The following is a 22,218-nucleotide window of genomic DNA, read 5'->3' on the forward strand; positions in this document are numbered from 1 at the left end:
CAAACTGATTTTACGGCACGCAGTTCTTTTACAGTACCTAACTTTTTTATAAAAACAACGTTATCATAATATTATGTACCTCGGAGTTTATAAATATTGCTTTACGTGTGAGTTTGGTTTGAATTTTAAACTAAGGAGAGAGCAAGTGCCAGTCAAGTGCGGGTCGGCAGAATAAATGTTGATGATGTTGTGATCGTCATCGAATGAATTTATGTTGGTTTTCTCGTAACGAAGACTAAATAAGGTTAAGTAGAATAATGGTTAAAATGTTTAAACGATGCTGCTCCTGAGCAAATTAAATCATTTTATATATGTATAATAATGTTTATTTAATAGTGTTCATGATTAACACATAATATAATGCAGAAACTCTGGAAAATAAAAATTTGAAACAGTTACTCAAGGCGGAAGTATTCATATTAATTACGGTCCTTTTTTTAATTTTCACATATTACACACATTCGAAATATAGGCACAGTATTACAATATTATGGTAATACTGTGATATAGGTGTGTAAACTTGCCCTTTACTTGGCTGTGTGAGCCTTAAAATCTTTTATTATTTTCTTTTATTTCAATAAATAACATAAGTAAAATATAAAATTCGTACGGAACCCTTTCAGGGAGATTTTGCACTTAAAAAGTTTTGAAAGAGATAATTATCTTACATAATAAGTACGTCAAGATATTTTTGATGAGCCGCCAAGTAATGCATATTTAATTTATCAATTAGTAATTGCGTTTATAAGGTTACGACATTTTCATTGTGAAATTAATCTTAAAGCTAATATTAGTCTTTATATCTTAGCAAGCTGTCCCAGTAAACGCTGTTCTGCCTTACTCTTATTATTTAAAAAGTGAAGTCCCGAGTCCCCTAGTTGGGTAAGGGGCAGATGCATTATGCATACATCTGTTTCACTGATCCATTTCCTTTAGGGACCAGTAGGTGATCAGCCTTCTGTGTCCTGCCAGACCGAGACATTTTTTTTTTCCACCGGGAATCGAACCCCTCGGTTCTACGCTCACGCGTCAACCACTGTACCAAGGAGGCGGTCCTCTCTTCAGATATCATTTAGGGGGATGAAAAAGAAAAAAAGATGAAAAAGATCTTATCATTTAGGGGGATGAAAAAGTTCATTGTACTTGTTATTGCGTACTAAGAAGTTGACAACAAGAATTTTACAATTTTCTTGAATGATGATTTATTAATTGCCTATCCATTATATTCCGGAATCGGTGACTTTAAAGAATTTTTAAAACCAATAATTATTCTCAAGACTCTTTTAACAATAAAACTTACCGAATAACAATTAGTATCTGTAAACAATAATTTTTCTCAAAAAACTTTTAACGATAAAACTTGTCCAATAAAGCGAAAAGCCCCTCGTTGCTTTGACCTTGAATATTTATTGGCACAAGAGATGGGGACTTTCACATTTCTTTCATAATTGTGTTCTGAATATTCGTACCATTTTTAAATATGCAACCTTGAGTAAGGGATTTTATGCATTGTTAAGCATCTATATGGACATATTTTAAATATTATATCTGCATGTGTACTAGTTAATTCATATCCTTTTCGCTCTATTTTCCATATAACTTTTCACGTTATATGAAAATTTAATAACTAATTAGTACTTACAAATACATTCTGACTCTTTGTCCATAATTAATAATTTTTATCTTTGTTTATCTAGGAATTTTTGTCCAAGAGGACGATGTCAATCCCATCGTACCTTGTACAAATATTTTACACTTAACAATCTATATTATATTTGAAATTTTAATTTGAATAGCATTCTAGAATAATTAATGGTCTATATTCGGATTGTGAGCCGAACTTCATGTTTCAAACTTAAAGACACTATTCAGGCTGTTAAGTATTTCAAAGGTTACTAGACTTTTGCTCTTTGAATAAGCGTCCAAGTTTCGACACCAATTTATGAACCATTGCATATTTAATTAATTCCCAGATACAATTAATTTTCAGATACGAGAACAGATATTTCAACTTTGTAAATATATCGTCGTACGTGAAAAAATTATATGGTTGTATGTAATTCCAGTCACTCAATATATTCTACAGCAATTATTAGTAATGGAAACAATTCCGCGTTTTTAAAGTCCTGTTTCATGTCACACTTGGAAAGAATGGGGAAATCCATGCTCTCGATACATATTCATCTTTATCTCGTACGGATACGACTTGATCCGGGAAAATGATAGAAATCCATGGCGTGACATGTCAAAAAGCTCTGATTCCGGGACGATCGTCTGCACCGTGATACATTTATTATTCCAAACATCATCGGAAGTTTATTACATTTCAAAATCTGATATAAAGCTTGCAATTCGGCGCCTTAAACCGCATTCGGCAGCAGGTCCGGATAATATACCGCCGTTCATTATTAAAGACTGTATTTCAATTTTTATTGAACCTCTTCACTACATATTTAATTTGTCTCTCCAAACAGATACGTATCCTACCGTATGGAAAACTTCGCGTGTTACACCGGTTCCAAAGAGTGGCTCCAAAGTGAGCATTGAGAACTATAGACCTATCGCGGTGCTATCTACTTTTGCTAAACTACTAGAAATTATTTTAAATAATCACGTCTCACAACAAATAAGTTCTCGATTATCGGATTGTCAGCACGGTTTTCGTGCCCGTAGATCAACATCAACAAATTTAATTAATTTCGTCGACTACGCTTCTAAAAACTTAGATCGGAAAAAACAAATCGATGTCAGTTATTTCGACTTTAAAAAAGCGTTCGATCGCGTAGATAATGACGTCCTTTTGCGCAAATTTTCTATGATTGGTTTCACTCCCAGGCTGGTAAAATATTTTACAGACTACCTCCGGGATCGTTTTCAATTTGTACAACTTGGTAGTTATCGTTCAGATCCATATGCCATCAATTCTGGTATCAGTCAAGGCAGTACCCTCGGACCTACTCAATTTCTGGTAATGATCAACGATCTTCCAGATGTTATTAGTTCTTCCCAGTGTCTTATGTTTGCCGACGATCTAAAATTATATTTGGCTGTAGGAAGTATTGAGGATTGTCAGGCATTACAAAACGATATAAATAGCGTCTGCGAATGGAGTAAAATGAACCGTTTAGATCTTAATGAGGCAAAATGTAAAGTAATGACTTTTACTAGGAGTAAATCTCCACATCTCTATGACTATAAAGTTTTGGATAAGATTGTAGCTAGAGAGAATTCGATTCGTGATTTAGGCGTATTATTCGATCGTTCCTTAAGTTTTAATGACCACATAATTGATTTATGCCATAATGCATATAAAGCCCTTGGATTTATTTTTAGGCAGACTGCTCGTTTTAATGACAAAACTGTTATCACTAGCCTTTATTATGCGTTTGTACGTAGTAAGCTTGAATATAACGCTATCGTGTGGAGCCCGCATGAAAAAATTTACACGTTAATGATTGAAAAAATTCAACGTAAGTTCTCAAGATGCCTTTTCCGGAAGATGTATGGATATTATCCCTACTTATATCCATCCTTGTACGTTACGGGGATGGTTGGAATGGATACACTCGAGCTACGACGCGAGCGCGCGCTTATGGTTCATTATTATCTGCTGTTAAATAGCAAAATTGACAATCCCGTGGCACTGGGGGCCTGTGGTGTGTGGGCACCGAGCTGCTCCGTGCAGTGGCGCTCGCGTCCACTGTTCGCGGAGAGCCTGCTCCGGACGCGAGCCGCTTGGAGTGCACCCACCCATCATGCACTCAATTTGTTAAATAAATTTTTACGTGCTAAATCTGAAGTGGACCTATTTAATGTTAATATTGTATCGTTTGTCTCTAATTGTACCTTATTTTTAAGTCAGACTTTGTAATAATTATTGTTATCTTTGTGCGTTTTGGTATGTTTTGTACTGTAAGTCAAAGATGTATAAATAAATAAATAAATAAATAAATAATTACAATTAGTTTACCATTTAATGATTTAATACTGGCTGGTGACACTGACTGTCAACTTGGTAAAAGGTACATGCTACAGCAAACAGCATTCGATCAGTAACCGCGTAAGTCGCACGATGACCGCACGTGTGCCGATTGCATAACATCGTTTCGAACGGCGCTCACGTTAAAGTTTTATTCATTTGTTTATATAATCTGTGGATTTATTGAACGCTTTGTGGATTCTGGAGCGAAACAGGTAATACTTTATTTTATGTTTGGCCAATTTGTTTCCCACATTTTATCAATATTCGTATAGTAATATCGTATTTTTACAGAAGCGTGTGAAATTACGGTTATCTCTCAAATAAATGTGAAGTAAAAACAAGCAGATTTACGATATGTGCTTATTGAGTGTGACATTTGTTATTCAGCCTTCAAGGTGAGAAATTTACGCAAATTTTACGTAACATTACTTCTATCCTTTGGGCATGTGAGAGAAATATTGCTTGTAAAAAATTATTACAATAAATATTATTATCAATGGTAATTAATTACTGCTTTAGAAAACACTTCTTTTTTGGTTACCCTAGCTTTGTATTAGCTTAGCTTTGTGTTATTATTTATCTTACAGCATGTACTTATAATACTTTATAAAATAGCCTTTGAATACTATCATCTAGAGATCTGTCACATACAACTTAAAACACTAACAACAATGATAGGTAAATAGTTATTTGGAAATAAAGAGAATCGTGTTATGTCATGAGATCACAGCCTAGACGACGTCTACGTAAATATTGTGTATCAATGACGTTTTGAGATGTAAGACAGAGATATACTTGGACATTTAGATGACCTTTATCGCGTATTGACTAACTGATTTATCGAGCAAAGCCCGTTAAGACTCATTAATTGCTATTAAGTGGTTAAAAAAATAATTGTTTTAAAGTTTAATATATTTTGTTAAATAGCATTCAAGTGGTTTAAAAAAGAGAAACTTTAAAAACGCGGGTTCGTATCCCGCTTCTTGATCGAATTTTTTCTATTCTTTAAAAATTGTGTTAAAGTGTTTATTTCAGAAATAAAAAAAACTTAAGCATAAAGCGAATTACTTAAATACTATCTCATAATCTGAAATAAATGAAATAAAAGTTTGATTTAAATGTGTTAGAGGTTCATAGATTAATAGATGACTTCAGACACTTTCGATTATTTATCTGTGTTAAATTATACATTTTCTATTTATTTACGACCGGTTTAATTTACCTGATGATGTGATGTGATGATTAATAGAAACTAGTCGTGAATAAATTAAAAAGTATATTATTTAATATAAATAATCGCGGAAAGTGGGTAAAATGTATTTTTTACTATTATTTTTCAATAATTGTATAACGATACTTTTGCTATAGTAATTCACACGGTAGGTATATGCATGTAGTTATAGGTACGACACTGTATTTATCTTTTTAATTAAAAACCTATCCGTTTAACACTATAATTAGAAGGTAGGTTTTTCGTAACCTAGTACGATGATACAACAAAATTACGTCCATTAAAAATATATTTTACTATTGGCAAACTTGATATTTTTAATTGTGTTTCTTATATGAATTGCTATGCAGCAACTTCTTTAGAACTTTGGCTCCTTTCATTTATACCTTCGCTCCTCTCTTTCATACACAAAGGAACGTTCTGTTAAAACAATTAATTCAATGGGTAATTCCGTAATTGTGTAATATTTTTTTTCATTAATTTAGAATAACATTTCTAAATTAATGAAAAAAAATATTACACAATTAATTATTACATTATTTGATTATTTTTAAATAACAACGATCTATTTAAAAATAATCAAATAATGTATTTTTATAACACAGCCGTGCACGCGTTTAATTCTAATGATATGACTGACAATGTCGACTTTTTCTATAGGTTCGTAAATTAATTCTTTAATGAAATAAATTGAAAGAATATAAATTTTTATAAAAAGGCGGGAAATGAAATTATGATACCTGTAACATCTCTTTGAAATTTGAATAAATGGGATCCTCGCAGCATTACTAGGAGATCTGCAACTAAGAAGGTTTTATTCTGCACCAATAAACCATTATGGAAATACCCACAATATTTACAGGATTTCTAAGTAAATCCTATTTTTCCAATCATATTTGACACATAAAGGTCATTGACGTTCAGATTCTTAGTTCGATTTCATAGTACTAAATTATGTACACTATAAAGTATATTCTAAAAATAAACTATAACTTCCAACAAGCTATTGGTTGCTAGTTAACTATCAATTAAACAATTTCTTCAGACATTTCCACATACGAAATAATTTCTTAATAATTTAGGCAAGCGATCACTTAAAATTACACGTAATATGCATAAAAATTAATGAAGTAAGTGTGACACAGTTAAACGAGTTAAACTTCTTCGAGGCTTTATCTTTAAATTCCTACGATTATTTTTATTCAAATGATTATAAAGTTATACATTTTGCCTCGTGTTGGTAGTACATTAACTTTTCAGTAGGATGTGGTGGGGACGAATTTTTAACTCTAAAAATAATACGGAATGCTGATCATCAATTCATCATCAATAATTCTGTTTTAAAATTTAATGGAGATCATCTTTCATGGATTTATGTATTAAGGAAGTATAAAATATGTTTACTCAATGTAAAGTTAATTTAAAATTTATATGCACTTATTAAACATAATAATAACAATATTAATAGACGCAAAGCTGAAGTTAAATTGGTTTCCAATATTACCATTTAGAGAGATAAAGATAAATTTCATATCGCTAATATATTACCGATAAAATTCAGGAATGGTATTAATTTTATAGCTTTATTACTACGCTTGTTTAAATAATAACGAAGGAATTATTCCTTTATTAGGCTGACTGTCATTTATGGTTTTGTATTTTATAATTATTTATTAATGTAACGATTAGACTATATCGTAAATAATTATATTATTTCAAGGATATTATTGTCAGTTACATTTTTTCCACTTTCAAAGTATAACCAAAAGTTTTTGGGTATTTTGATTGTATAATGTTCAAGTTATAGCAGATTATCAATTCTAAAAGATTATCTCTATAAGTTCCAAAACAAAAAAAAATACTTTGTTTTGGAACTTGTTTGCCATCTTAAAACTCCCCATACCTACATCTTCATGGTTCACAAGATATATCGTTTTTTTTTCTATAATATTTGGTAAAATTTTTACGATAAACAAGATACAACTTATCTTTTCACACATAATTCCATGTAAATGTATGGTAAAAAGCGAAAGCCTCTTTGGTGGAGATTCGTGTAGTTTTAATTATCACCCAATATTGCATTGTGACATCTTTTCCGTAACCTCACCATGTCGTTGACGTCTTCAAATGTCATTCGTGGAAACTTTTAAAACAACATGTATAAATCAGCTTTCTTTTAGTAATTAATCCTTTCGGTGTATATTTAGTAGCGTGGTGTAGAGAAAAGGTCAGGCTGTGGCCTTATTATTTTCGAATGGAAGTGTTAATCAGCATGTTTATGTAATTCAGTGTGTTTCCGTTTTTTTTTTTATTATACCGATGATAAAAGTTATTTCATAGTGTTTGAAGTGATCTTCTTTAGGCGCGTTGAGAGTAAAATTTCAAGGACGCGTCATGGCAATACCGTCACGTCATGGAGTAACGCGCGTGTCATGCACACATGCTCTTTTGTTATATTATGAACTGAATAATTACTGAAAACAAAAATAGCTTAATCGATCCTTTTCGATTTAGGTAAAACAAATGCAATTTGTTATGTTTACGTGAATATACGTAACTTCTATTTGAATATTCAATAAGTATTGTACATTGTTTTATGTGACGTATTTGTTATCTTAAACTTCCGCGACTGTAGATATATCTATACATATAATTACCTCATGAACTGGTTACAGTTTTAATATTAATATCAGAACGTGCGAAAATCTCATTGTTTTCAACTATTTTGTCAGCCTATTGTTTTGTGAAATTTGCATTGTTTTTGAAAGTCTCATACAGGCGTTGCTATCAAGAAGTGACCAATTTCTTTGTTTTTATTTACATAAACATCATTTCTGTCGTACTACATAAGATCATGCAATTTATTGTACCCTGAGTTCATCATAGTGGATGAAAGACAACGCTATATAGCAAATTACACATTTTACATTATAATTTCTACACTAATATTATAAAGAGGAAAACTTTGTTTGTTTGTTTGATTGTAATGATAGGCTCATAAACTACTGGACCGATTTTAATAAAATTTGGCACAGATAATCTTTAGACCCTGAGAAAGAACATAGGCTACCTTTTATTGCGAAATATGAACCACGGGGAAAGCCGGGGCGGACCGCTAGTATCAAATAAATTGGATGCACTTAAGACGATACACAAAAAAAAATCTACTGCTTGGCGGGCGGAGTCTAATAGCTCGCTATCGCGAACGCGGGTGTGCGCGAAGTCATTCTTGCAAACTCGCCGCGCTGCCGCTGGCCGACTCGGGACAAACATGTATGGAGTCGTCATACAGTTATAATATTCTTATACACATATATTTAATTGTTGATTTATTGGTTTTATTTTCTTGCTTATAAACAAATAATCTTCTTTTTAACAACTACTTAGACATTATTAATAATTATTATTATTTCGTAATGTTTACTTTATATAAATAATCTTTAAAATAACAAAAAATATTGTTACTCTGAAAAAATGAAATGGTACTCAATAACGCGGACTACTGAATGGATTTAGATAGAATTTGATGCTGACGTAGATATTACGTCATGCCCAGAAATGAAAGGTAATATTTCTGAAAGAAGTTATAAACCCTAATTCTTCTCAGTCAAAGTCAAGAGTGGAAGATATCACTAATACAGTAAAACTGATGCGAAACTTTGGATGTTAATTTGTATATTTTTTTGTTAGTTGTTACTTAATCACGTCAAGACTACATTACCAATTTTGATAAAATATAGCTAATTGCCTGGATTTACACATAGGATACTTTTTATCCGAACTGAACACTTCTGTGGGATAAGACAGGATTCACGATATAATCTAATTCCACGCGGGCAAAGCCGCGGTCGGAATGATATTTTTTTAAATAAAAAAATTGTTTAAAAAAAACACAAAATATATTGACGCATGTATTTATTTTTTGCACTCTATTATAATTGTAATTATTCATTACAAATAATCAAAATAAAATAGCCAGAACAAAGTTAGGCCCTGGTAGGGTAGGTAGGCAGGTACAGCAATGTGAGACGAACACTGGCTTATTTATACCAATAATAATGTATTATAAACATTAAATTAAGTTTACTTTCTAACAACAAAAATACATAGATAATATTAGCTAATGTGAAAGCGAATCAACCATTCATCCCACAAAAATGAAATGTGCACACAAATATTCATCCAAATCGGTTCATGTCATTAGGAGGAGTGACTGCAGCGCCATCTTCCGGGCCCAATTGTGTTTCCAGATCACCCAGGAACTCAATTTAATATACTTACACAAAATTTTTCGAAATGAAAACTCACATTACTATGTAAATATGAATATAAACCTGTTTTATTACTAAGCAATTTCCCGCACAGGTGTAGTAAGTATAAATGAAATAAATATCAACATCAAATTCTTTATACAACATACTTATCTACCACCTTCTAAGAAATGTAATTCTTGAAATTATTTCGTATTTTTTTAAATATAATACTACTCCAATGAGCTCCTGTTCCATATTATGTCCGCCATACTACCACTAAGTTCACCATGATTTTTTATTTCTTTGCACTTTGTTGCTTTTTGCTAAAAATGGAATCATGCGATAAAACCAGTAGAGCTTTGATAACATACATTTTTGACTGAATAAAGGTACTTACGAAGGAGTGGATTCACATTGTGAACAATCAGTGGGTTTATTTTCCTTCTGGATTCCGGATTTCTGAACAGATTATTTATGCTATAAATGAAAAAATCTTACACATTCGTTATGTACTTAAAACAGGGGTACATATCAAACATCGTCTATAATACAATTATCATCAAATTTAAAATAAAACCAACTTACTTCATTAATTTGTTCCAATTGTAAGCATTCTTTTTCCTCCAACCTTTATGTTTCTTCTTCTTATTTTCTTTATTGTCCCCATTTGTCTCATTTTGTCTTATCGTGTTGTCACCCTTTTTTACGATTGCGCGAGCGACACAAGTTCCCCGTGTGACGGCCGTAGCGGGAATGACTCGTGCAGCGATCGGGGTAGGAAGGTACAGGGCGGCTCTCGCTATATTGGCTGGTCGCGCGCTAATTTCAAGTATTTCTTGTTTATTTCAAAACCATCGCATATTTCAAAATTCTAACACGGTAGACGTATAGGTTGTATATTTTATAGTTAATATCCAAAAAGTCGTAACTTTACGTTTGTTATTTTGAAGATGCCAGAGATTAAAAAAAAATAACAATGATAACTTTGTATTTTTTTTCTATCGAGAAAATATCATGGAATCATGTTTCTAAAACGGTAGACGTATTGTGTTACTATTGAACTTTCTTGTCAAGAATTTTCATCACGACAACTTTAATAATATAAAAATTACGAAGGTTTGAAAAGGGCCGTAAATGTTAGAAAAATTAATTCATCACCTTAAATCTCGTATGTTACATTATTGATTGACATAATTAGGTTAGGACGAGCTTTTAATGAGACTTTGGTCTTAAAATATTCCATTCGAAACTGGAAGTGTAGTTTTTCTATGTTGTATTTAAATTTTGGTAGGTATAAAGTTAAATTTTAACTTATTACTTTTGCAGTATATAAATAATTGGTATATCAAATGTTTAGTTCCCAGAATGTTATAAAATCATAAATAATTATGTTTTAGTTCAATGACACAGTTATTTCTATTTAATATAATTATTAATTATTGAGTAAAGTTTACATAAGCTATAATAACTATAATTTAAGGGTATTCAAATAAATCACATAGGCCTTGTTTAACCGTATGCTTATCATTATTGGTAATAAATCTTCATCACTAAATGTATTGGAACCATCTATCAATTTTAGATAATATAATAATTATTATAATATCAAGTACTTATTCATAGATAGATTCAAAAACTATTTGATTTATTATTTAGAACTATCGACGTCGTCTAAAAATCTTCTCAGTCTTCAAGTAATAGGTGGGTGTATAGTGTAGGTACCTACCATAGGTAGGTACCTATATGTTTCTTCTCTTTTAATAATTAATGGTACAAAAATTCTAGGCATATTTTAATACTTGCTTTAAAGTTTAATCCCAATTTTGAAATGATCTAATTAGAAAAGTTAAAGCTCAAAGTATTTTATTTTCAAAGGCTACTTTTTCTCGTTTTGGATGTACGCTTATGTTAAACTTGATATAAAATAATATATTATTAAAACCGTTATTAAATTCCTCAATCAATAAAACATGTTTCCTAGGACGTAGTAACAAAAACACTAGAAGCATAGAAGGCTATTCACCATTCAACATTCCAGAAGAAGTAATAAAATATCTCAGAATTATTTATTATATTATAATATTGGGTATTCGATGTACCTACAAGATACGAATCTACATAAAGATGTACTTGTATAAAACAAAATCGCCTTTCTCGATCAAGATTGACAATCTACGAAAAACCCACGTTCTTTTAAAATTTATTAGCTTTATAGTTCCGTAGCTGAAGTGAGTCATTGATCGGTATTTCGCATACATTTTTGCATAAAAGCGAAATATTTAATGCGGTCTGCGTACGTGACCGAAACGTGTGTAATCACAATTAAAAAAATTTCGAAATACCCTCATATTCCCTGGAGAAGACCACAAATATATTGGTATTAAGCGTACGTCTGCGGTTTACTTATTGTTTCCCCTTATACAAAGATATAAAATAAAATTACTCGGCTCACGGTCACTTACATTCCAACTGCTCGAGATATAGTGACAAGGTCGACTGACTAAATTATTTTTATAGCCACTTTGTTATGTTACCATAGCTGTATTTGGTAATCTCTAGAAACTCCTCAGATCTCGTTGAATGCCTAGGTCGGGACTCAAAATTTTGACCTTTTAATAGAGCACGCGTGATAACCTTGGTTATATTAACATTTGTTTTCATAGAAATGTACATTACTTGGTATTGTGTATTTCCGGTTGTAAATGTTATTTGCATATAGTTACACTGACATTGCAGCCAAGAGTAAAGCCTACGTAGTTTTTGATATTCCAGGCTTTCAGATATAGAAGGTTGATCACCTACTTTCTCGGAAATAAAAGCAATGTGTCGTGATGGCTTCTATCTAAGCTTAAACTAAAGTCTGCCTGATGACTGTAGTCAACGAATAACAGTGATATAATTTTAAATAATAACAACATAGCTAAGGTTCAAATGTTGGTTTGAGTTTGCAGTTAGTTCGGTCGATCGATATACTTATCAGGTCGAACAAACAATAATAATTAGTTTGAGCAAAAACTAGAACGGCCGACCTTTATATAAATCATGCATATTTAGTACCTATACTAAACATTTTCATCTTCGTAAAAAAATCACGTGCCCTTTCATTTAATTTCCATTCCATTCCTCAATTCGACTTTTTTAAAGTAGTAAAAAAAAAGTAAATTAAATCAAATTTATTATCACACACAGTAATTGGTTCATTACAAAAAAGGCGTTTATTATGTTTATGTTCTTTTGCCGAGTGTTTTGGGAATTTTTGTATAAATTATGCGTTTAATTTTGCGTAACATTCATTCATTATGATATTAGTATTTACTCATGTGAATATTTTCGTAAAAACCCAGCATTAAAGAATTTAACACAGCATGTTAGAATTTAGATACAATTAATAGCAAGTATTTTATAAAGAGCTTTTATCTACATTATACCTATTGCACATTTTATTAATACACTAGCGGTCCGCCCCGGCTTCGCCCATGGTACATGTTTACGTTTTCTCTACATAAGAACCATCCTCGTACTTCAAGGAATATAATAAAAAAAGAATTATCGAAATCGGTTCAGCCGTTCTCGAGTTATGCGCTTACCAACACATTTTGCGATTCATTTTTATATATATAAGAAGATTAGAATGGTATGTACTAATATTATATGAAACAACTGAACCGATATTTTAAAATATATAAATATGATAGTTTTTTTTTTTTTCAATTTTAATGCATCGTGGGATGATTCCGATATAAGAACTTTTGTCCTATAATTTGTAGCCGATAAAATTCTCGCATTTAATTTGCTTCGATAAAATGGTGACTTGAAATGTGTTCAATTTCATCCCAGGCAATGTGCAGATGAAACTTGAAAGTTTAAAACAATACCAGCTGGTAAGTAGATAGAATAACACGCATGAATATAATAATGCGTAAAGCTCGACGCATATTAAATATCTTCAGGTATCGCTTGCATTATTCAAAGCACTACACAATATAAACATCAATACTGATAAAATGCTAATCTGACAACTTTAAGCTACGTTCAAATAGAAATACGTAGTTAATATACATGGTAAGTTCGAAAGAGTGTTATTACAATATTTAATGCCATGTCAACGACGGGATTTAAATATATTTCAATATTTGTACCACAAAGAGCCGATAGCATGTTCGGCGTCAGTACAATGTGATTAAAATATACATAATATGTGTTCGATGTCATAAGAAAAACTTATGCATCTTAGCACAATAAGTGCATTAGAAAACGTTCTAACAAAATCCAAAAATGTAAGTATTGTTACAACACTTGTTATCTGATAAAGGTTTGTCCCATGATCATATCCCTGCATTTTCGTTCAGTTATGTATATTCTCATATAAATAGGTATATATGAACATTAATACACGCACACAAGTTAACCACACTTTAAATTCCCAATTTCATGCAAAACATTTACAAAAGTACCTACCTAAGGTATCCATATCAAGTACTTAAATTGAAAGTATTAAGTAAAACGTTGAGAGCGTTATAAAAATAATTCAAAGAACGATGTGACCTACCAATATGCAATACTATTGTCTCACTGTGTTTTACTTACATAACGGTGCATTGATGCCATTTATTACATGATCACCGTTGTTTTCCAGTTCTCAATAACTTTTAGTGCATTCTCTTTTTGTGTATTTTTTACCTTATAATATCTACTACAATATACGATACATATTTCCTTAGATCTAGTATGTAAGTTAAAAGTATTACTAATACCACAGACTAATAATAATATGCTACAACTAATACGTATGCTTTCGGATAATTAGTTTGTATCCCTATACAAATATGATCGAATAAATCTATTCTAACAAAATAAACCAAGAACAAATTGTCCCTAACTAATTTCATAACTCAATAAAATCTTCCTTAATTATTGTCATATACTCTTGTCTCACGAAATAATGTCGTGATGATGCATTTCGATGATATTATAACATGTCGAACGTGCGAAGGAAACACGATCTAACTCCAAATGTCTGCGAAAATTAAGAGGAAATGTTAAACGATTTGGCAATATTGTACCTACATAAGAGTATGAAATAATTGCTCTTGATCATTTATTCAATTTTGTGTTTTTATTTGAATAAATTTGAACAATCTACGCTCACTAGAAATTATTTATCGTATCTATTAATTAACTTGCATTCATTCAAATTTTCGGAAAAAAAATAATGAATGGCAATTAAATTTCCTTAGCTTAGAACAGAAATAGAAGCAACTGTTTCTTAACTGCATGGTATTAAATAATCTGATACACGAAGCATGATTGATCTCAATATGTAAACACTTTTGTCAGTTGTTACTAAGGTTGTTACATAGATAGCAAGCATATGCATTAAAATAAAAATACAATGACAAATAAGATCTATTAATTTGTACAAGGACATTGAAAGGCTACATTCGGGCTTCCCTCGTTTCGGTCCCAAAAGCATCAACTTCGGCATTCAATGATCACGACTCGGGCCTTTCAATTCGATTGCCATTTGTTAAGCCGCAAGGATATCACGAAACGAGGGAAAACCAGCCATAAGCGTTTTGTATTCGAGATACGAGAACTGGTTCAATTGCGACATCTATTTTAGACATTTTTTGCCCATACAAAACAATCATAATGTCCTGCGCAAACAATAGACAGTGATTTACGACTTGATCTTTAAAATTTTATGAATTAGAATTTAAAAGCTGTTTTGTAGATAATGTCTTGCATTAATATGGTTGTTCTTGTTTCAGGTACAACAGTGGAGGACAGTGAAGTGTATTGTGCTCTCTTAAAAATGATTCAGTGCTCGCAGTTTCATAGTACTTACGTTATAATTTGATAAATGATATTGTGGATGAAGATTGAAGAGCCTGCTATAAAAGACAACAATATAGAAATACATTTAGCAATGAAAAAAATTTGTTAAAGGATGGCGTTAACAAATTTTACGGTAGCTGCTGTAAATGCGGCGACGCCAGCTATTGCTGCAACAGCACCTACACCTCTTCAAGTGAACCTTGATGACCTGCTTTACTCTCCAGAAGAACATCAAGTTCAATATGCTTCAGAATACACTGGTAACGAACCCTTCTTACCACCAAGTCAAGCACAACCAAAAAGACCTAAAGTTAGAAAACGCGCCGGCACTGCATATCTCCCACCTCCCAATCAATTTACTCAATACCCACGTCAAAATAACGTTCCACATAATCCTTTCAACAATCCATTACATCCTCAAATGTATAATCCAAATTCGAGGCTCGATATACCTGTACAAAACCAAAGGGTCCAGGAAATAAACATGCAATATGACAACAACGGTCAATATGTACACGACCCGACTGGTGATTATGATTACGAGCAAAGACGGATAGACAAGAATGCTGGTCAAGTTCCGTCTTACCCAGGGTTCGCGGATTTGCCGTATCAACCGTCAAACGTACCTGGCCAAACTTCTAGTCGAAAGTTCGAAGGAAATTCGAATCAAAACGTTAATAAATTTAGCTTCGGTTCTGTAACGACAGCAGCACCGTCTCGAAAGCAAAATGAGGCTGGAAAACGTATTAATAATAGTGGAAGTAGTGGTCAAACGCCTCCGGACACTCCGAGAGGTTTCACCAAAGTTGAAACAGGGAGCTCGGGAGGCAAGACGCAGTTACACGCAGTATTGGACTATGATGACGACGAGTATTACGACGATGGCGGTTCAGGTATGTTAAAATTTTTCATACACATTTTCACATTTACAACGCCGATGTCCTGATGGAATCTAACTCGGTTACAATTGACAATTCATCATTACTAACTTGGAAATGCTTAACCTCTAAGTCTTAAACCTTTTTTTTCCTCCTAAATGTTCATAACCACAAAATGTAAACATGATTAATAGCTTTTTAATACTCCAAATACCAAAATGGTCATTACAGTCAATTGAATTTGTTTTTTGCAAAAAGTTCTTGTTACAGCTTAATAAATGACACGATTAATATAGAGCACGAGATTGCTATCTAAAATATATTAAGAACAATGTAGTTATATAGGTAGCAAGACATTGAGTAGCACGATCGTACCAATTACTTCCACTATCGGTCAATAATAGGCGTATTTGGCCTTGAGGTTCTGTATAAAACACAAGCGATAGCGATGGCATATATATTTTTTTTTATAAAAAAAACCTATACACTTTATTCATGTCTTGTTGAGGTCGTGTGAACTTTCTGGTACACAGAAAATTCTTCTCTAGAAATCTTACTAATATTATAAACGGGGAAAATCAAAAGAATGTGTATTGATGAATGTTTGATACTCTTTCACGCAAAAGCATCTAATCGAATTGGTATGAAATTTGGTACAGAGATAGATATCTAGTCTGGATTAGCCCAGATAAAAGTAGCTTATACACTTGTTCGAAAGTCCATTTATGTAGGATATTACTGTAATTTTTTTAAGTTAAGTTTCCATTAATACATATTATTAATTTAACTTTTAATTAATTTAAAGTTATGAATAAAAGTTACCAGATAAATCAAATATGGAAGAACAAAGTTATATTTGAGTTTGTCATAATCTAAAGATATTTTGCTTCAGTTAAAGTGAGAACCTTGACTCATTACCGATTGGTGACGGTTAAGCAAATAAAACTCTTTAAATATTTATAAACTACTTATTAGTCTCTGTTGATATTAGTGTCAAAATGCAACCTCATAATTTTAAATAGTCAAGATCTTATGACGGATTTTTTGAGATTTAAATAAACGTGTGCAATTTTTTTATTTAATTTTGTTAACTTAAAATGGCAAACACTATTGAAATCCAACAGATATATTTGAGGAAGAGAAAGAAAACATAAACAATTAAAATTAAAAAAAAAATATTTTTGGTTGCAAAATACCTATAAATATTATTCCTAAAAATATTTAAAATATTATATCAAAATCGAGTCTGATAAACAGCTCATGAACTGTAGCAATATTTCTTACATAAATGCGTTAATATAAATCAATTATTATAGTACCTATTTTTTATTCGTGTTTATTTTGTATAGGCTATAATGTACCAGTCTGCAGAGTACAATAGTAACGAAAATACCTGGTGGAAAATACTATCTAATTAGAATTACGGGCAGAGTCCAAAAAAAATAGTTTTGTGAAATTAACGTGTAGGTACGTGTGTACCTAAGTATGGAAAATGCAAGACGGGCACTGGGCAAATTATAGATTTATTTGTATTATCACGTATTTTTCTTAAATTCATGGTCCTAATTGACTAATATTTACGTATATTTGCTTTACAGAGGCCAGGTCAACATGGGCACAGTAATTAAAGATATATTCCTAGTTCACAATAAGTAGATAAGATTTAAATAACGTTGTTTGTAGTTGTAGTTAAATTTAAACATCGATGTGTTATTCTCCTGAATAAAATTTATTGCTATTGCGTGAGAAAATAATCTATTGATTAGGTACATTTTTAGTACATTTACTAAAAATGTAAACAATATAGTCCATTGAATGAGTCCCTCCAAGGGGGGTCTAGAGTGCGTGAGTTAGTAACGTAAAATGTTTCTTCGGAAACATGTCAAGAGTCCCTAGGTAATTAACATACTAAAACCCCGGGCCACTAGGAGGAGCCCCGGAGTGGGGGGAGGGGGGAAATGGGTCCATTTTTTCATTTTTCGCTTAAATCTCAAAAACGGTACATGTTAGAGAAAAACTTTCAAGGAAAAATTGAAAGGCCATAAAATTATCTACAAGTTGTACCTGAATCATTTTTTCCTATATCCTACCGTTTCTGAGTTATACGCAGTAAAACATGATTTTGGCTCAAACAATTTCAACATCAATCGATCAAAAAATATTTCTTTCTTCCAAAAAACTCAAATGTGCAACTTGTGACCAGTACTGATAGATTGCTCTTAATTAGTTCTATAATTGGTAAAATAAACACATTCCTCCATGGAAGCCTTTAGGAGGAATCGATTGTCAAAATAATATATTAGGGCAGTTTGAGTTACTGAACTTGATCTTTTTATTTTTTTCTTCCAAAAAACTCAAAAGTGCAACTTGTGACTGGTACAGATAGATTGCTCATAATTAGGTCTATCATTGCTAAAAATACCAGATTCCACCACGGAGGCGTTTACGGGGAATTGAATTTTATCAGGGTAGTTACGATACATGAACTTTTTTTTTTTTTTCTTCCAAAAAGCTCAAAAGTGCAACTTGTGACCGGTACAGATAGATTGCTTATAATTAGGTCTATCATTGATAAAAATACCAGATTCCACCATGGAGGCGTTTACGGGGAATTGAATTTTATTAGGGTAGTTAGTTAAAAAGTTCATGTATCGTAACTACCCTAATAAAATTCAATACCTCCTAAAGGCCTCCATGGTGGAATCTGGTTTTTTTATCAATGATAGACCTAATTATGAGCAATCTATCGGTACCGGTCACAAGTTGCACTTTTGAGTTTTTTTGGAAGAAAAAAAATAAAAAGTTCAAGTATCGTATCTACCCTAATAAAATTCAATTCCCCGTAAACGCCTCCATGGTGGAATCTAGTATTTTTATCAATGATAGACCTAATTATGAGCAATCTATCTGTACCGGTCACAAGTTGCACTTTTGAGTTTTTTGGAAGAAAAAAATAAAAAGATCAAGTTCAGTAACTCAAACTACCCTAATATAGTATTTTGACAATCGATTCCTCCTAAAGGCTTCCATGGAGGAATGTGTTTATTTTACCAATTATAGACCTAATTAAGAGCAATCTAACAGTACCAGTCACAAGTTGCACTTTTGAGTTTTTTGGAAGAAAAAAATAAAAAGATCAAGTTCAGTAACTCAAACTACCCTAATATAGTATTTTGAAAATCGATTCCTCCTAAAGGCTTCCATGGAGGAATGTGTTTATTTTACTAATTATAGACCTAATTAAGAGCAATATATCAGTATCGGTCACAAGTTGCACTTTTGAGTTTTTTTGGAGAAAAAAATAAAAAGTTCAAGTATCGTAACTACCCTAATAAAATTCAATTCCCCGTAAACGCCTCCGTGTTGGAATCTGGTATTTTTATCAATGATAGACCCAATTATGAGCAATCTATCTGTACCGGTCACAAGTTGCACTTATGAGTTTTTTGGAAGAAAAAAATAAAAAGATCAAGTTCAGTAACTCAAACTACCATAATATAATATTTTGACAGTCGATTCCTCCTAAAGGCTTCCATGGAGGAATGTGTTTATTTTACCAATTATAGACCTAATTAAGAGCAATCTATCAGTACCGGTCACAAGTTGCACTTTTGAGTTTTTTGGAAGAAAGAAATAACAAAAACAAAATATATAAAAGAGAAAAGCTATCCCTGGATAACATATAATATTAAACTGATGATGAGGAGACGTGATGAGGCACATGCTAGGGCAAGACAAAGCGCTGAGCATAGACCCTATTACATTGAGCTAAAGAAATATGTAAAAGAGGCCATCGTGAGAGAAAAAAATGCATATTTTGATAAGTACATTAACTCAAATTTTGATCATCCCAGAATTCTGTGGAAGCACATAAGAGATCAAGTAACTCTCAAGGAAGGCAAAGACGCTGATTTGCCATTAAATATCAGTAATCCTGAGGAAATTAATACTCATTTCCTTAATGTGCCGGGAAGTAGCGACATCCAACGGAGTATAATTGATAATTTCATTGTAAAGCGCTATCGGGACAGTGATACGATGTTTCAGTTTACAAATGTATCTGAAGAAAACGTTATACAAACATTGAAGGCGCTTCATTCGAACGCAATGGGTGTCGATGGTATCTCTTTGGATATGGTAAAGCTAGTATTGCCAATCATAGTACCAGGAATGGTTAAGATAATTAACACTTCTTTTAGCACGAATACATTTCCTGAGCTGTGGCAAGAGGCAATTGTGAGGCCAATTAAAAAAACCAGTACTCCTGTTGATTATACGGGGCTTCGTCCTATTAGTATTCTCCCCTGTCTCTCTAAAATAGTAGAGAAAATTGTACACCAACAGATTACTGCGTTCTTGGAAGCAGAGAATATATTGCCTCATTTACAGTCAGGATTTAGAAAAGGACGAAGTACAACAACAGCCCTAGCCGACGTTGTGGATAATGTGCTAGCCTCACAAGATCAAGGTCAAGCCACAATTCTGGTCTTACTCGACTACTCTCGGGCTTTTGATGCTATTAATATAGAACTTTTGCTGTCCAAACTAGTTTACTATGGTTTTGGTCCGCAGGCAATACTCTGGTTTGAAAGCTATTTTAGACATCGATTTCAGTCTGTAGTGGTCAATGGAGAGGATGGCAAGGCGCGTTATTCGCAACGCAAACGTCTTACAAGAGGCGTTCCTCAGGGATCTATTCTGGGACCGCTACTCTTTATCCTTTATACTTCGGACATAACAAACTGTATGCTCAACTGCAAGTACCACCTTTATGCAGACGATATTCAGTTGTACATCTCTTTCCATCCTGGAGATACGCAACTGGCTATTGATAAACTTAACTCCGATCTAAACCGCATAGCAGATTGGTCCGAGCAAAACGGTTTGTTATTGAATCCAGGAAAGACAAAATTTATGATTCTTGGTACTCCCTTCCTTATTAATAAAGTAGAATCGTTGCTTCAACCAGTAGTTATAAAGGGAAGTGCATTGGAGCGTGTAAGGGAAGCCCGCAACCTTGGCATTATTTTTGATGAGTCTCTCAGATTTGAAAAGCATATAAGTAAGACAATATCTAATTGCTTTTATCGACTGAAGGTGTTATATCGAATCAGAGATCACATAACACCATTGCTAAGGGTAAGGCTGTGCGATACTTTAATTTTGTCAAAATTCAATTACGGGGATGTTGTATATGGCGAGCGCATCCTTGCGCGAACAAGGAAAGCAATCCAGCGTGTACAGAACGCATGCGCTCGCTATTGCTGGAACATACCTGCCAGAAGCCATATTACGCCTTATCTAAATGATGCCAAGGTACTGAACATGGAGAGTCGACGAAAGTTGCACTTTGCGGTTTTGCTATTCTCTGTAATACGCTCCAATGTTCCTATCTATTTATACAATAAACTTTCCTGGTTAGGTGACTCAGTTTCATCTTATAAAACTAGAAACACGTCAATCAGATTATCGGTACCCAAGCATCATACGACAGCTTTTCGAGGCAGCTTTCGTTACAGCGCAACGAAATGCTGGAACAACTTGCCTCCTCCTCTGCGGGATACAAAAACAATAACCACATTCCGTCTAAAATTTAGGCGATTTGTTTTACAGCAGCAAGTCCAACAACTTTCGGTGCGTCTGTAACGAACTTAATACTATTAACTAAATAGTCTGTGCTAATAGTATGGGTACCTAATATTATGTGTGTGAAAATGTCCTGAAATATTTATTTATTTTATTTATTTCATTTAACTCATTAAGTTTTATTTAAAGTTTTTTTTCATGTAGGTTATCTATAATGATATAAGCGTATTTTATGTAAGTTATGGTGACCTTATTAATTATTTATCCGTATCATATTGTATCCACAAATTATATTTTATATTATTATATTATTGGTAATTCTATTTAACATGCAAGCGGCTGACAATCTGGATGTCGGAAGGGTGTCACTGAAAATCAGTGCTGAGGCGTTATGCCTCAGGTATCCTGAGTGGCATCCTTTTTTGGCGCACGCAACCTCACATATTTTGA

The 22,218-nt window shown here is 32.6% G+C and overlaps 2 protein-coding genes and 1 long non-coding RNA gene across 3 annotated transcripts in view; 2 read left to right on the plus strand and 1 right to left on the minus strand.

Annotated features, from left to right (window-relative positions):
• Nucleotides 1–2,869: 2,869 nt before the first annotated feature.
• LOC149481145 (uncharacterized) lies at nt 2,870–3,871 on the plus strand. The gene has a single exon (XM_089706111.1). It carries the CDS (start codon nt 2,972–2,974, stop codon nt 3,869–3,871), a length of 900 nt encoding a protein of 299 aa, XP_089562237.1. The 5' UTR covers nt 2,870–2,971.
• A 165-nt stretch (nt 3,872–4,036) lies between these two features.
• The window catches only part of spz3 (Spaetzle domain-containing protein 3), a 32,865-nt gene continuing 14,683 nt past the window's right edge, over nt 4,037–22,218 (plus strand). The window contains exons 1-2 of the mRNA XM_089705592.1: nt 4,037–4,194; nt 15,238–16,197. Coding sequence (XP_089561718.1) covers nt 15,417–16,197 — 781 coding nt within the window. The 5' untranslated portion in view covers nt 4,037–4,194; nt 15,238–15,416. The remainder of the gene's footprint in view (nt 4,195–15,237; nt 16,198–22,218) is intronic.
• On the minus strand, nt 9,745–10,399 carry LOC149481147 (uncharacterized). The gene is made up of 3 exons (XR_016316927.1): nt 10,052–10,399; nt 9,864–9,925; nt 9,745–9,789 (listed from the first exon to the last, which is right to left on the minus strand). It is a non-coding gene; the product is annotated as an uncharacterized LOC149481147 (long non-coding RNA).

This window comes from Colias philodice, chromosome 17 (genome assembly GCF_061535455.1).
Source record: "Colias philodice isolate Cphi_HAF_F1 chromosome 17, ilColPhil1 Martin Lab GWU primary, whole genome shotgun sequence".
NCBI classification, from domain to species: Eukaryota; Metazoa; Arthropoda; class Insecta; order Lepidoptera; family Pieridae; genus Colias; species Colias philodice.